Below are 12,068 nucleotides of genomic sequence, written 5' to 3' on the forward strand. Positions count from 1 at the left end.
TCCCATGTAATTTAAATGTTTGTTCCTCTTTGAAACTGTGTGTATGGGCAGGGGTAATGCACTTAAACTTGACACAACATTTTGTAGACGTTTTTAGTAAACGAAAGAATCAGTTAACCTGGAAAAACCAAATGAAACCCTGTAATTAAAAAAAAAGAAAGAAAAAACTGGCATTTGGGTTACATTTGTTTTTTTTCTTAAGTGTGTTGTATGATCATGCCAGGATCTACAAACTTGTGTAAGGTTAAGGAAAAATGTTGTGGATAACTTCGGATGATCCCATACATCCATCTGTCACATCAAGGTCCAAAAATAGGTAATTTGGTGAGAGATTTAACCACTCACCGCCCAAATAAATTAATTATTATATGGACAAATAAATTGTGTTTTTTGCTGTTATGCCATAGCCATCCCAGCTGCATTTAGACCGGACATGGTCTGAGGTGAATTCATGACAAATTGTCAACAAATGGGCTAAATTTGCAGTAAATTGTAACAGGTATGTCACAAGTAGGGCCTATATTTGCAAGATGAGTAACTGGGGAGACGAGGAGAACGAGCTGCTCAGCCGAGGAGCCAAGAACGCCATAAACCGGCGTAGGTCCAGAACCACAGAGGATGTTTCACTGTTTGAACAAGTGGCCATAAAAATGACAAACTGGGCATTTGCAAGAAGCAAAACCCAACCAAAACAGGTTCATTCTGATGTTCATCCATCCCTGGTCTGAAAACACCTGTCTGATGGCGTTTAATCTTGCTGATGTAGGGACAATACATCATTCTACACACCCACACAAGTTACGTTGTGCTTTGCAGATAAGGCCTCCTGACTCGCCTTCCCTCCCCTCAACTCGCCTTCAATAACACGCCTTGCCTGTTTGTGGGATCCAATCTATAGACGACTTATATGAAGTCTGAAATTCTCTTTTCTGGAGTTCACCTTCTTGCTAAGGCAGACTCTGCGCAAACCCCACTTAATCTGCTTGGAACACGCCCACCTTTGGTCACTTTTACATGTTAGAAATTTTTGCTTGTTTTTTTTCGGGCGTAATCTAAGATACAAATGAACATTCATTCTGAAGTACCAGCGGAGCTACGACTGAGCACTGGTTGGATCCTCGCCCACAGACTGTAGGAATAAGGGGACCACGTATCTGATTTTCTGTAAAGTGGTTTTAAAGCCTCTTTTTCTTTGTACTGTGTGGCACAATGTTGGCAGGGAAGCCAACAGGAACATGCTAGTCGATCAAAGTTTGCTGTGACTACCAATTCTTTCAGCTGATCCAGGAGCAGCATAGCGGACGGTGGATGTTTACAACAGAATATCCAGTTTCAAATATTGTTTTGTAGCAAAATCACAAATAACCGCTGGATGTAGATGACTGGGTTAGCAGAAACTGCTGATTTCTTTGGTAAGTGTGGTGAGACGCACTGAATTAAGTGCTCATTTGTGAGTCAGCAGTCTCGACCAATTGCCTATTTAAGGGAAGGTGATGGTGAACCCGGAAAAAGCACGACTCTTCGCCCCTGCCCACTGCGGTTTCCGGTCGGTTTCCTGTCTCGTTCCTCTCGTTTACCTGTGGCCGTGCTTCCGCCGCTGGGCTTTGGCCGGCTCGTGTCAGCAGCGTATCTTGCGGCAAGATTCCATGCTTAATTGCAACTGGTATGTAGTCTATGCTTTGTTCAGCATGCTGTGATGGCACCTTGTTTGCTACTTTTAATTCACTGCCGACCTGCACCTGATCGCTTTTTCCAGCACGTCCGGCGTTCAGCTTCCTTCCAGTCTGGCGCAGCTGCGCATTCTGTGAGTTTTTGGGGCTCGCTCTGAGCGTCTGTTAATCAGACAACTTGTGGAATTAAGCGAGCCTCACTAGGATGGATTAAGACGCCTGGCATCATCTGGTATGTGCTTTTCTAACGAATCTTACTTTCTGCAGTTATTATTTGTAGCATCAATTAAAGCAGCACAATGTAACTTTCAGCTTTTGTTGAGTTTGGCGGCTCCTTTGGACAAAAGCGGTAGTGCTTTACCAGTAGTGTGGCAGGGTTCCTACCATCCACCTCCAAGTTACATAGTGCCAGTGAAGGCGATACAGACCCCTCAGACCATGACAGAGGTGTCATTAAACCTGTTGTAAGTTGATCTACCATCACAATGACTCTGGAAATATTATATTAAGGTGGAAAAGTTACATTGTGCTGCTTTAAGTGTGTTGTATGTATTTTAGGGGTTGCCGGTTTGGTCCCGCTGCCGTTCTTGTCAACCTGAAATTACCGAGCAGTGTCCTGGACTGACGTTGTCGCCCCTGTGAAGAGTCTGCAAAGACCAACAAGCATCAAAGCATTTTAATAGGCTTAGTTTTTAGCAATTGTGAGTGTGTGAGAGAAAGAGGGTGTGTGCGAATAAGTGGTTGCGAGACTAGTGTGTATGTGTGTGTTTGGAGTGTGGTGTGGGGGATATTCCTCTCTTGGGTTAATTTGGGTTAACTTGGGTTTGGTTGCTCTTGTTAACTTGTCTTATTTGTATTTTGTGTGTGGTTAGCAACCACATTGGCCAATCTTTGTTTTTGTCCCCTCCCATTACTTTTGAGCTGTTTATATTGGTTTCGTATGTTTGTGTCCTTGTTTTGTTTGCCTCCTTAAACCCCTTTTTGTTTCTTTGCATTTCAGGTGCTGAGCGTCCACTGCAGGGTGGCAGCCAACCCTTTTGGTGGTGGTGTTCTACTTCTGTGTGTGTGCATTCCATGTATGCTCAGTTTTCTTTAGTTGTGTTTTTTTATTTATATTATCTTATGTTTGCAGTGGTTGTGACACGTGTGTTTGCATGGTATCCTTCGGACTCTGGCTCCATTCCCTCGGTAGCTTGCCGCCCTGCTGGTGGGCCTCAGCCCTGTCAATCGCGAAAATCCCTTCATCCCTGCCCCAAAATACTGAAGTGTGACTGCATTTTTATTGACCTCCTGGTAACGTATTTTAAAAGAGATTGTGATATTTTATTTACACTGAAATAAAATAACATTGTTTTTTCATAACATTTGGTCTCTGGTGTTTTAGTCAAACAAAATTTCACGTGCACCCTTAAAAAGTGTTGAAGGGGCCACATAAGCTTGGTAGCATGACAGGATTTTTCTGTCTTGCTTGTAAAGACCATTGGAGTTAAATTGGTGGCACACTTTTATGTAAATGTGTAAATGTGACAGAATGCCAGTATGTAAGTTCCTAATGGCTGGTTATTGGCTGAGCCGACTGTCAACCAAAAGACTACACCTCATATTGGAAACCAATTTTTTATTATATTAATCCTCCACCCCCCTCAGAGTTGTTATGCATCTGAAGTCCAAAAATAAAACAGAGACACCAGAACAGGTTGTAAATATGTTTATTTCAACTGCAAAGTTCAACAATTTACCTTTAGGGATCAGTGAATATCGATTTACATTTGCTGACAGCCCCTTGTTGTCAGTTTTGGAACTGCAGCTTTCTTAACTTCCTTGTTTGCGTAGGACAAGCGAGAGGTAGCTCCTCGGTTATGCATTAAAGACCCAGACCAGAAACAGCTTCTCCATCCTTTTCACTGTCTATAACTTCACATCAAGCTGCATTAATTTTACCCTGTAAGGGAATAATGCAAAGCTCAGTATGTAGAATAGCTGTTATGGGAGCACTGTGAGGATCATGTTCTTTGATTTCTCCAGTGCGTTCAACACCATCCAGCCGGCACTTCTGGGAGACAAGCTGGAGAATGCAGGGGTTGACAGTCACCTCACATCCTGGATTCTGGACTACCTCACCAACCGTCCACAGTATGTGAGGACACGGGACCACACATCGGACATGGTCGTCTGCAGTATGGGGGCACCGTAGGGAACGGTCCTGGCGCCGTTCCTCTTCACTCTCTACACTGCTGACTTCTCCTGCAACTCACTAACCTGTCACCTACAAAAGTTCTCTGATGACTCTGCTATCGTCGGCCTCATCACAGATGAAGATGATAGCGAGTACAGAGAACTGTCCCAGGACTTTGTGGACTGGTGCCTGCAGAATCACCTCCAGATCAACACGGGGAAAACTAAAGAACTGGTGGTGGATTTCCGCAGGTGTAATAAATCCCCCCCGACACCGGTGAACATCCAGGGAACGGACATTGAGATGGTGACATCTTATAAGTACCTGGGTGTTCACCTCAACAATAAACTGGACTGAACTACTAATTCCTCTGCACTCCACAAAAAAGGCCAGAGCAGACTCTATCTGCTTAGGAGACTGAGGGCTTTTGGTGTGCAGGAAACACTCCTGAAAACATTCTATGACACTGTGGTGGCATCAGCCATTTTTTACGAGTGGTCTGCTGGGGCAGCAACATCACAGCTGCAGACAGAAGGAGGCTGGACAAAACCATCAAAAGGGCCGGCTCTGTCGTGGGCTGCTCTCTGGACACAGTGCAGGTGGTGGGAGAGAGGAGGAGGATGGCTAAGCTGTCATCCATGATGGAGAAGGACTCCCACCCCATGAAGGACCATCAGAGCGCTGGAGAGCTCCTTCAGCGACAGGCTCCTTCACCCTAAATGTGTGAAGGAGCTACAGAAGGTCCTTCCTCCCTGCAGCTGTGAGACTACACAACCAGCACTGCTCACAGTAGACCACATACAACCTGACAATAAATATACATACTGGAAAATAATGTGCAAATCATTCTCTGCAACGTGCAATTATGTAAATAACATCTGTAAATATCCATCTGTTATTTTTATATACTAGTATTTCTTATTATTTATTTTTTCTTCTCCTTCTTATTATTATTATTGTATATACTGTTTATAGTGTTTTATTATTACTGTGTGATAACTATTTTTATTGATGCCTCTTGTTTTTTGCACTATCCCCTTTGCTGCTGTAATCTGCAAATTTCCCCTCTGTGGGACTATTAAAGGATTTCTTATCTTATCTTATGAAAAGAGCTGCTGTTGAAAATCAATCAATCATCCATCCATCCATTTTCTATACCCGCTTTATCCTTTGCAGGGTCACGGGGGTCTGCTGGAGCCTATCCCAGCTCATCACAGGCGAGAGGCAGGGGTTCACCCTGGACAGATCGCCAGTCCATCGCAGGGACTCATGTACAAAAACAGACATACTCACATCGACGGGCAATTTAAAATCATCAATTAACCTAACATGCATGTTTTTGGACTGTGGGAGGAAGCTGGAGTACCCGGAGGGAACCAATGCAAGCACGGGGAGAACATGCAAACTCCACACAAAATCAATCAATTAATCAATCAATCAAACTTTATTTATAAAGCACCTTTCATACATATATGTAGCACAAAGTGCTTTACATGTTTAAAAATTGAACAATTTAAAAAGTAAAAACAGGACCCGACCGCCCCCACGCCTCACACAAACCCCACTCCCTCGCATACACATAACAGACACATCATGATAATTAAAATGTAGTGTTGAGAAAAAAAAAAGAAAAAGGAAGGAAAAGGAAGCTGTGGTACCATCCCACTTTGGTATTTTGCCTAAACCATGTCACAGACATTTCACTAAGACCCTGGGAAACTGAACCAGCTTCTGAAGTGCATAAAATGTCCCCTTCTGAACCATCACTATGTGTCGTGTAATTGGGCGGAGGAATGTACATATGATATGTAATTGTGGTTTAGTGAAAAATGAAATGCTGACATAATTCTCAGAAGGCTGTGGTGCACGATTATGCAAATTCCCCTCATGTAGTTATTTCAGCTGAGGAGGGTGTCAACAGCTTCTGAGAATAAATTCAAATGAGGTTCTGAATAGATGATTGAGAAGCACATTTTACTTAACATGTTGTTCAAGTACATCTTGTTTTTCAGAACTGATATATGATCTTGCAGGGGGCCAGTGGGCTGCCGTCATATATATACTTTTCTGTATTTAATGTGACAAAAATGTGATTGGAGATTTGTAATATCTTGTGAAATGGGATATCTGTGTTCCAGACAGTCCCGTGGTCAGTTGGCCGGTGGCGCCGCTGGGGATCAGTGGGGCAGAGTGGATTGCTGTGAAGCAATCTGTTAATTAAGAAATCTTTCAACTGTTTTTTTCTACCGCAAAGTAGTACAGTGCTCCCTGATTTCTCTAGAGGTATTTAAAGGGGACATATTATGAAAAAGGACAATTGTGCTTGAAAGCAAACATTTGTTTGGAGCCGACCGAGTCTAAAAATAGGACATCTGATGTTGGTGAGATTCACAGGGTGCTGTGATGTCACAGAACCAGATGGCAGTCAAGTTATCCAGCTTCCACATCTTGTTACAGCTTGTTAGGCTCGCTGTACCTCTGAAGTGGGGAGCCACAACAACAGTTTCATAAGAGGCACACCTCACAGTAGAGGGTTCCAGATCCCATCTCCACCCCTTTAAACCAGCTGCAATAAAAAAAGGTGTTTCTATTGTATCTGTAGTGTGTTATGACCAAAACATACCATACATTTCATTAGTGTCTAAGGAATTAGTGTAAACATTTGCCAAAGGGGCATAATATGTCTCCTTTAGGCTGCAGTTTGCTCTAAATTATTATTATATTTCTTTATTTGGTATGGACATCACAATAACATAGGACAAACCAAATGCACTGTTTGAGTGTTTTAGCATACATGCTAATTTGCAACACTTGTCCACAGGAGGCTTTTAAAAAAATAATATAAATACAATACAATAAGATATACAATAAAATTAGAGGATGACATAAGATATAAAGCAAAGACAACATTCAAGAGCAGAACCAGACCTGACGTATTCATGTAGACACTGTTGTTTAGACTTGAGCCATAGTTTGAGTCCTCTGTTGAAAATATTGCCACACGTTTCTAATTTTAAATTAGTCGGTAAAGAATTCCAGAGTTTTGCACCCTTCACAGAAAAGACAGACTCACCAAAAGAGGTCTTATACTTTGGGATACGACAGTCACCATTGGTGCAGGCCCGTGTGGTTACTCTACCAGAGCTCTGATGCCTAATAACCACTTCAGAGAACAGGGGTGAAACATGATTATGTAAACATTTAAAAACCAGTTTAAGACTACTAAAATTCACAAAGTTTTCAAAAGTTAAAAGGTTGTGTTTTCTTAAAATTTCACAGTGGTGCCATCTCATAGGTTTCTGATCCATAATTTTTATTGCCTACTTGTATAATGATGTAATAGGTTTTAGAGTTGTTTGAGAGGCAAATGACCATGATGTGATGCAATATGACAAATGTGAAAAGATCATTGCATGCATGTATAATCGAGCAGTTTGACATGACAAATTCCTTCGAATATAACTAAATAAATTTAGATTTGAATGAAAATGAAAATGAAAATGAAAACACTCTCTGTTCTCCAGGTTGTTCTTCCTTGTTGGCAGCATTGGTGTGGCAGTGGGGTGGAAGTTGATGCTTTCCACAGGCCATGAGCCATTGTCTCGCCGACTGCCGGTCCGCCCGTGTGTGTGATCTTTCTTTTGATCCCGCCGTGTCTGGTGCCTTCAGCCCAGTGACCCGTGTCGTCTGTTTCAGGAACGTGACACCAGCCCAGAGCTAAATCAGCCCTTTGTACGTCCCCCATCATAAGAAAAGCCCCCCTGGCCCTGCCTGCTTGGCAGAGCGCAGGACTCGGGCTCAGAGTGGGGCTTAGCCCATTGAGAAACTGTGAGTGGGAGAGAGTGGAAGCAGGTGCTGCTGGAGGTGTGAGCCCGGCCCTTTCTCATGCATTGCTGATTTCTGACAGACCATAAATCGAATTGCTAAGACTGCATAAAAAGGAAAGGGGGATATTTGAAGGGGAATTATGCACAATGGCTTTAACATTCTCCCCTCCTTTCCCCCCTTAAAAAGAAAAGCAGACCAGCACTTCTCAAGAAAGAGAACAGGGTTAAAGGAGGGCAACAGGAAAGAAGGTATGTGAGCTGTGTGATCTGCAGATGCAGGGCCACCGCAGCTGTCACATGACGTGGATTTCCGCTTTGACACACTTTGCTCTGGGTTGCACCCACAGCCGGGCAGGGCCACACAATCACCGGGGAGCTGCTGCAGCAGGACGCGATGCTGCTGTGAGCAGGACTACTCTACCATGCAGTCCACCATGAATGTTAATGGAGTCCCACGCCAGGGCAGCCAGAACAATGACTTTGTGGATAATAACTCCCTAAAGAAGAAGTCCCTGTGGTACCGGCGCTCCCTGCGGGGCAGCGCTGACCGGGCACGGCCCCACAGCGGCTCCCTGCCCAGAGTCTGCAAGGTGAGAAACAACCAGCGTACTTTACAGCTGGAAATGTAGATATTAAAGCAAGATTAGCACAGAGATTTTTTTCTTTTTTACTTTTGCGGTTTTTTTTTTTTTTTTTTTTTTTATACAGTTTTTGATGTAGTGTAAAAAAAATATTTTTTTTTTTTAATAAACTTTAACAAACTTCTCGGAAATTAAAATATGTTATGCATTGATCGATATCTGTAGTTTCCTGAGCGGTTCGAATCTATGATATTGTTTTAAATAGGAACTCTGCATTTCTCCTTTTGCAGCCCAAGCACACCCGCACCAACTCGCTGGTTGATTACGCAGACCCACAAAGGTGAATACAATTTTTTTTTTCCTGGCACCTTTTAATGTATTTGAATGTCAGTTAATTCTTTTAAAAGAAAAATAAATAAGAAAAACTATTTTTCATTACTTTTTTTTGCACAGGACAACTATTGTATTAGAAAAACAAGACAATGAAACATTTGGTTTTGAAATTCAGGTAAGTTCTATCACGTTTTTTTTTATGCAGATGAATCATACAGCAACAACCTCTGTTCGAACTCAATTTTTGAGATGATATTTTGTGGCAGCATCTTAGTTTGACACCTTTTTTGTGACTGCACCGTTTGCAGACTTATGGCATGCGGCTGAACAACAGCTCTGCGCTGGAGATGTGCACGTTAGTGTGCAAGGTGAAGGAGGACAGCGTGGCTGAGAGCGCAGGGCTGACCGCAGGTGAGCCTCCCACGTCCTGTCGACCTCTATATGCTCTACACGGGCCTTCATGCACACACAAAAACAACGTGTCGCCTAAAGATTGACAGATGCAGTACATCCTTTTATCACACGTGCACATTCATCTACCGCCTACTCACAGTCTCACTGATGCACAATTAAACTGATGCACAATTAAACAGTACCTCTCATAACAGTTCCTCTTTTTTGCATCCTCCTTTTGTTGCAGGTGATGTGATAGTCACCATCAACGGTGTCAGCAGTGAAGGACTGTCACATCAGCACATACTTGATCTAATAAGAGAATCGACCAACAGTCTACAGTAAGTGGCAGCAGTGACAACCTCTCATCATGTCAGAGTTTCAGAAAGCAGCAAGTAAAACTGTGTGATCATTTGGTTTCAGGCTGCAGACTGTGTGTGGGAATATCGTGAAGCAGATAGAGCTGAAGAAGAGACTGAACGTGCTCGAGGTGAGTCCCTTCAAACCTTTCCATTGTTGTTGTTGACATGCTGCAGTGGCCAAGGAAATCTCTTCCTGAGCCACAAAAAAAGCCCACCAGAAGGCTCAGAACTGCCACGCTGTGGTTGATTACAGGCTGAACTGAGGCAGCATCACTTTGTGATTCAGTCTAAAGCTGCTTTAACTTTCTCAATGGAGGTCATTGCAGTTTATGCATTGTGTTCTGTCAGGCTTTGATGCTGCGCGTATCTGTGGGTAAATGCCCTCAATAACATGAAAGAGTTTTAACTGGAAGTGTAACTGTGATGTTTTCTGCCCATGCAGCAATCGCTACGTGAGAAGTGGCTCGAGCTTCGGGAGCTTACTTTACAGGAAAAACGTCTAATGCGAGGTGAGAAGTTCTGCTCAGCTGTCAGACCACAGCACTTCCGTTCTCACAGCCGCGGCCGTTCTTCTTTAGCAACGCTGTTTGGGTGTGAAGCAGGGTGTAAACTCCAGATAATTGAGATGAAGGTCTTCCCCTGAGAAATAAACACGCATCAGAGGCGTTTGACGAACTTCCTGCTGCAGATTTCGTGTCAACTGCACTTTTGTTTTTACTGACAGTGACTGTTGTGCTTTCAGGTCATTTGGACGACAGCAGTCTGCACCTGCTGATGGACTCCTCGGCCGCTCTGAGCTCCCCCGTCGGCTACCGCGGCCGCCGTTTCTCCAGCGACAGCAGCTGCAGGAGTGCGATGACGGATGACAGCGACCAGGCCAGCGTGTTCGGGGATCCCAGCTCCTTCAGCCCCTGCAGCGCAGTCAGCGCCGCCTCGGACGACGGCTGCTTCTTCTCCAAAGACTTCTCGTCGCAGAACAGCTTCAAGAGGGTTTCGTCGAGCTCCGGCTACCGCCACCAGCCCCTCAGCCGCTCCAGCAGCTCCAGCTTGGCCAGCGGCAGCAGCTCTCCGTCTCCCTCCTGGGAGGAAACCAGGATCTCCTCGTTGTTCGGGACTCTGCCCCGGAAAGGCAGGAGATCCAGCGTGCGCAAACACATCTTCAAGTTGATTCCTGGACTCCAGCGATCGGTGGAAGAGGAAGAAATGGGGACAACCACTTGATGCTCACTCACCCCTTGTGACAGTTTAATATTCAGGGTTGGTTTAAAGGGTTTCACGTGGTGAAAACACACTTTTGAGGCTGGTTGGTCAAAGTTCACCCCCCCGTGCTTCCTGAGCCTTTACAATGATCCAAACTCACTGTTTGGATTAAACTTGAAGAGCAAAAGCATTATCAATATGAGAGTGCGTTGGATGAATGTACACACAAATGACTGTATTGTATAATATTTCACTTATCCTACTAACTTGAATAAAAAAGGCTTTTCTTTCTGCACAATCACACTATGAACAGCATTAATCAGAACGGCATGAATTACAGCAGCACATGTATATTCAACTTTCTGTGGGATAGAAAAGAGAAGCAGCACTTATATCATGTTCAGGTGTTCAAAAGCAAAACCAAATTTCTTAACCATATACCCGTCTGCTCCTCTCAAAACAGGATGTGGCCATGAGAGTACTATTGAACACTTTTCACATCCAAAAATACTTTCAAGACACATTTTGGTGCTCAGAAAAGCTGATCTTTGTAAATACTGCATGTTCTGAAAATTGTCCAATTGTGCTTTTTGTACTATGCTTTATCTTCTGCAATCATATCAAGATGAAATGTGAAAAAAATTAAGAGTAATAAACTTTGTTTTAAATCACCTATGAGCGTATGGCACCACCTTCATTCAGAAGTTCCACATTTAAAAGAGGTTAACCTGCTAGTGAACCACACTGCAGGTGTACAGTTATGTCCGTCCATCAAAAGACAGGTTATTTTAGAAAAGGTGAAGTTGGCTAAACCAAATGTAAACAGACCCTAAAAATGAGATGAGCAGAAACCAAACCTGTTTCCTGTAATACATTTGTTCTTTTTGACTTCCTGCATCAGATAGAGCTGGAAACTGCAAAGGGGCAACTAGAAACTGATACATTACAGAACTACTTTTCTCTTTGATAAGAGTTAGTGATGTTGCACTTTATGCACATGCAAGACTACAACTAAAATAGTGGACCACCGCGCAGTCATGGGGTAAATTGTTCACCAGACTGAAAAAGATGTGTTGCGTGCAGATAGTATCGGTGGCAGCAACATCATTAGATATGCATCAGTGTATGGAGGGCACAGCTGTAGCTGGTGGAGGGTACCTACCTTTGACTACTACCTAGGAAGTATTGGAGTCTAGTATTTGAGATAGATACCATAAATCTATTAAATTGCAAATAAATCAGTCTTTAATAATCCAATTAATTTAATTAGGTGCGGTGTCTTAATGTTAAACTGCTAGAGAGAACCTCAATGTATAATATCTACAATATTGGTGTATTAAAAGCTTAAAGTATTTATGTTCACAAAAGCTCAGCAGCAAGATAAATTGTGTGAAACCTATAGTTGAACATTAATCCAGATATAGTCACCAAGCAGAGATTTAGAAATGGGGACATTTGCTCCATATGCAGCTGCCGACGTCACAATGGACCTTTGTTGGGTCCACAACAAATCCCCTGTTCTTCAG

The 12,068-nt window shown here is 43.2% G+C and overlaps 1 protein-coding gene across 1 annotated transcript; it reads left to right on the top strand.

Annotated features, from left to right (window-relative positions):
- Nucleotides 1-7,706: 7,706 nt before the first annotated feature.
- Nucleotides 7,707-11,194, top strand: cytip (cytohesin 1 interacting protein). The gene is made up of 8 exons (XM_061724489.1): nucleotides 7,707-8,263; nucleotides 8,545-8,594; nucleotides 8,708-8,762; nucleotides 8,896-8,998; nucleotides 9,228-9,321; nucleotides 9,404-9,470; nucleotides 9,785-9,851; nucleotides 10,085-11,194. The coding sequence occupies exons 1-8, from the start codon at nucleotides 8,096-8,098 to the stop codon at nucleotides 10,561-10,563; spliced, it is 1,083 nt and encodes a 360-aa protein (XP_061580473.1). The 5' UTR covers nucleotides 7,707-8,095; the 3' UTR covers nucleotides 10,564-11,194.
- The last annotated feature ends 874 nt before the right edge of the window (nucleotides 11,195-12,068 follow it).

The sequence above is a fragment of the Cololabis saira genome, chromosome 6, assembly GCF_033807715.1.
Source record: "Cololabis saira isolate AMF1-May2022 chromosome 6, fColSai1.1, whole genome shotgun sequence".
Lineage (NCBI taxonomy): Eukaryota > Metazoa > Chordata > Actinopteri > Beloniformes > Belonidae > Cololabis > Cololabis saira.

Excerpts from the sequence above, each read along its gene's own strand:
- cytip (XM_061724489.1), top strand. The coding sequence starts at position 8,096 with ATGCAGTCCACCATGAATGTTAATGGAGTCCCACGCCAGGGCAGCCAG. Across the intron at positions 8,264-8,544 it reads CCCTGCCCAGAGTCTGCAAG|CCCAAGCACACCCGCACCAA; the intron begins GTGAGAAACAAC and ends CTCCTTTTGCAG. Across the intron at positions 8,763-8,895 it reads CATTTGGTTTTGAAATTCAG|ACTTATGGCATGCGGCTGAA; the intron begins GTAAGTTCTATC and ends CACCGTTTGCAG.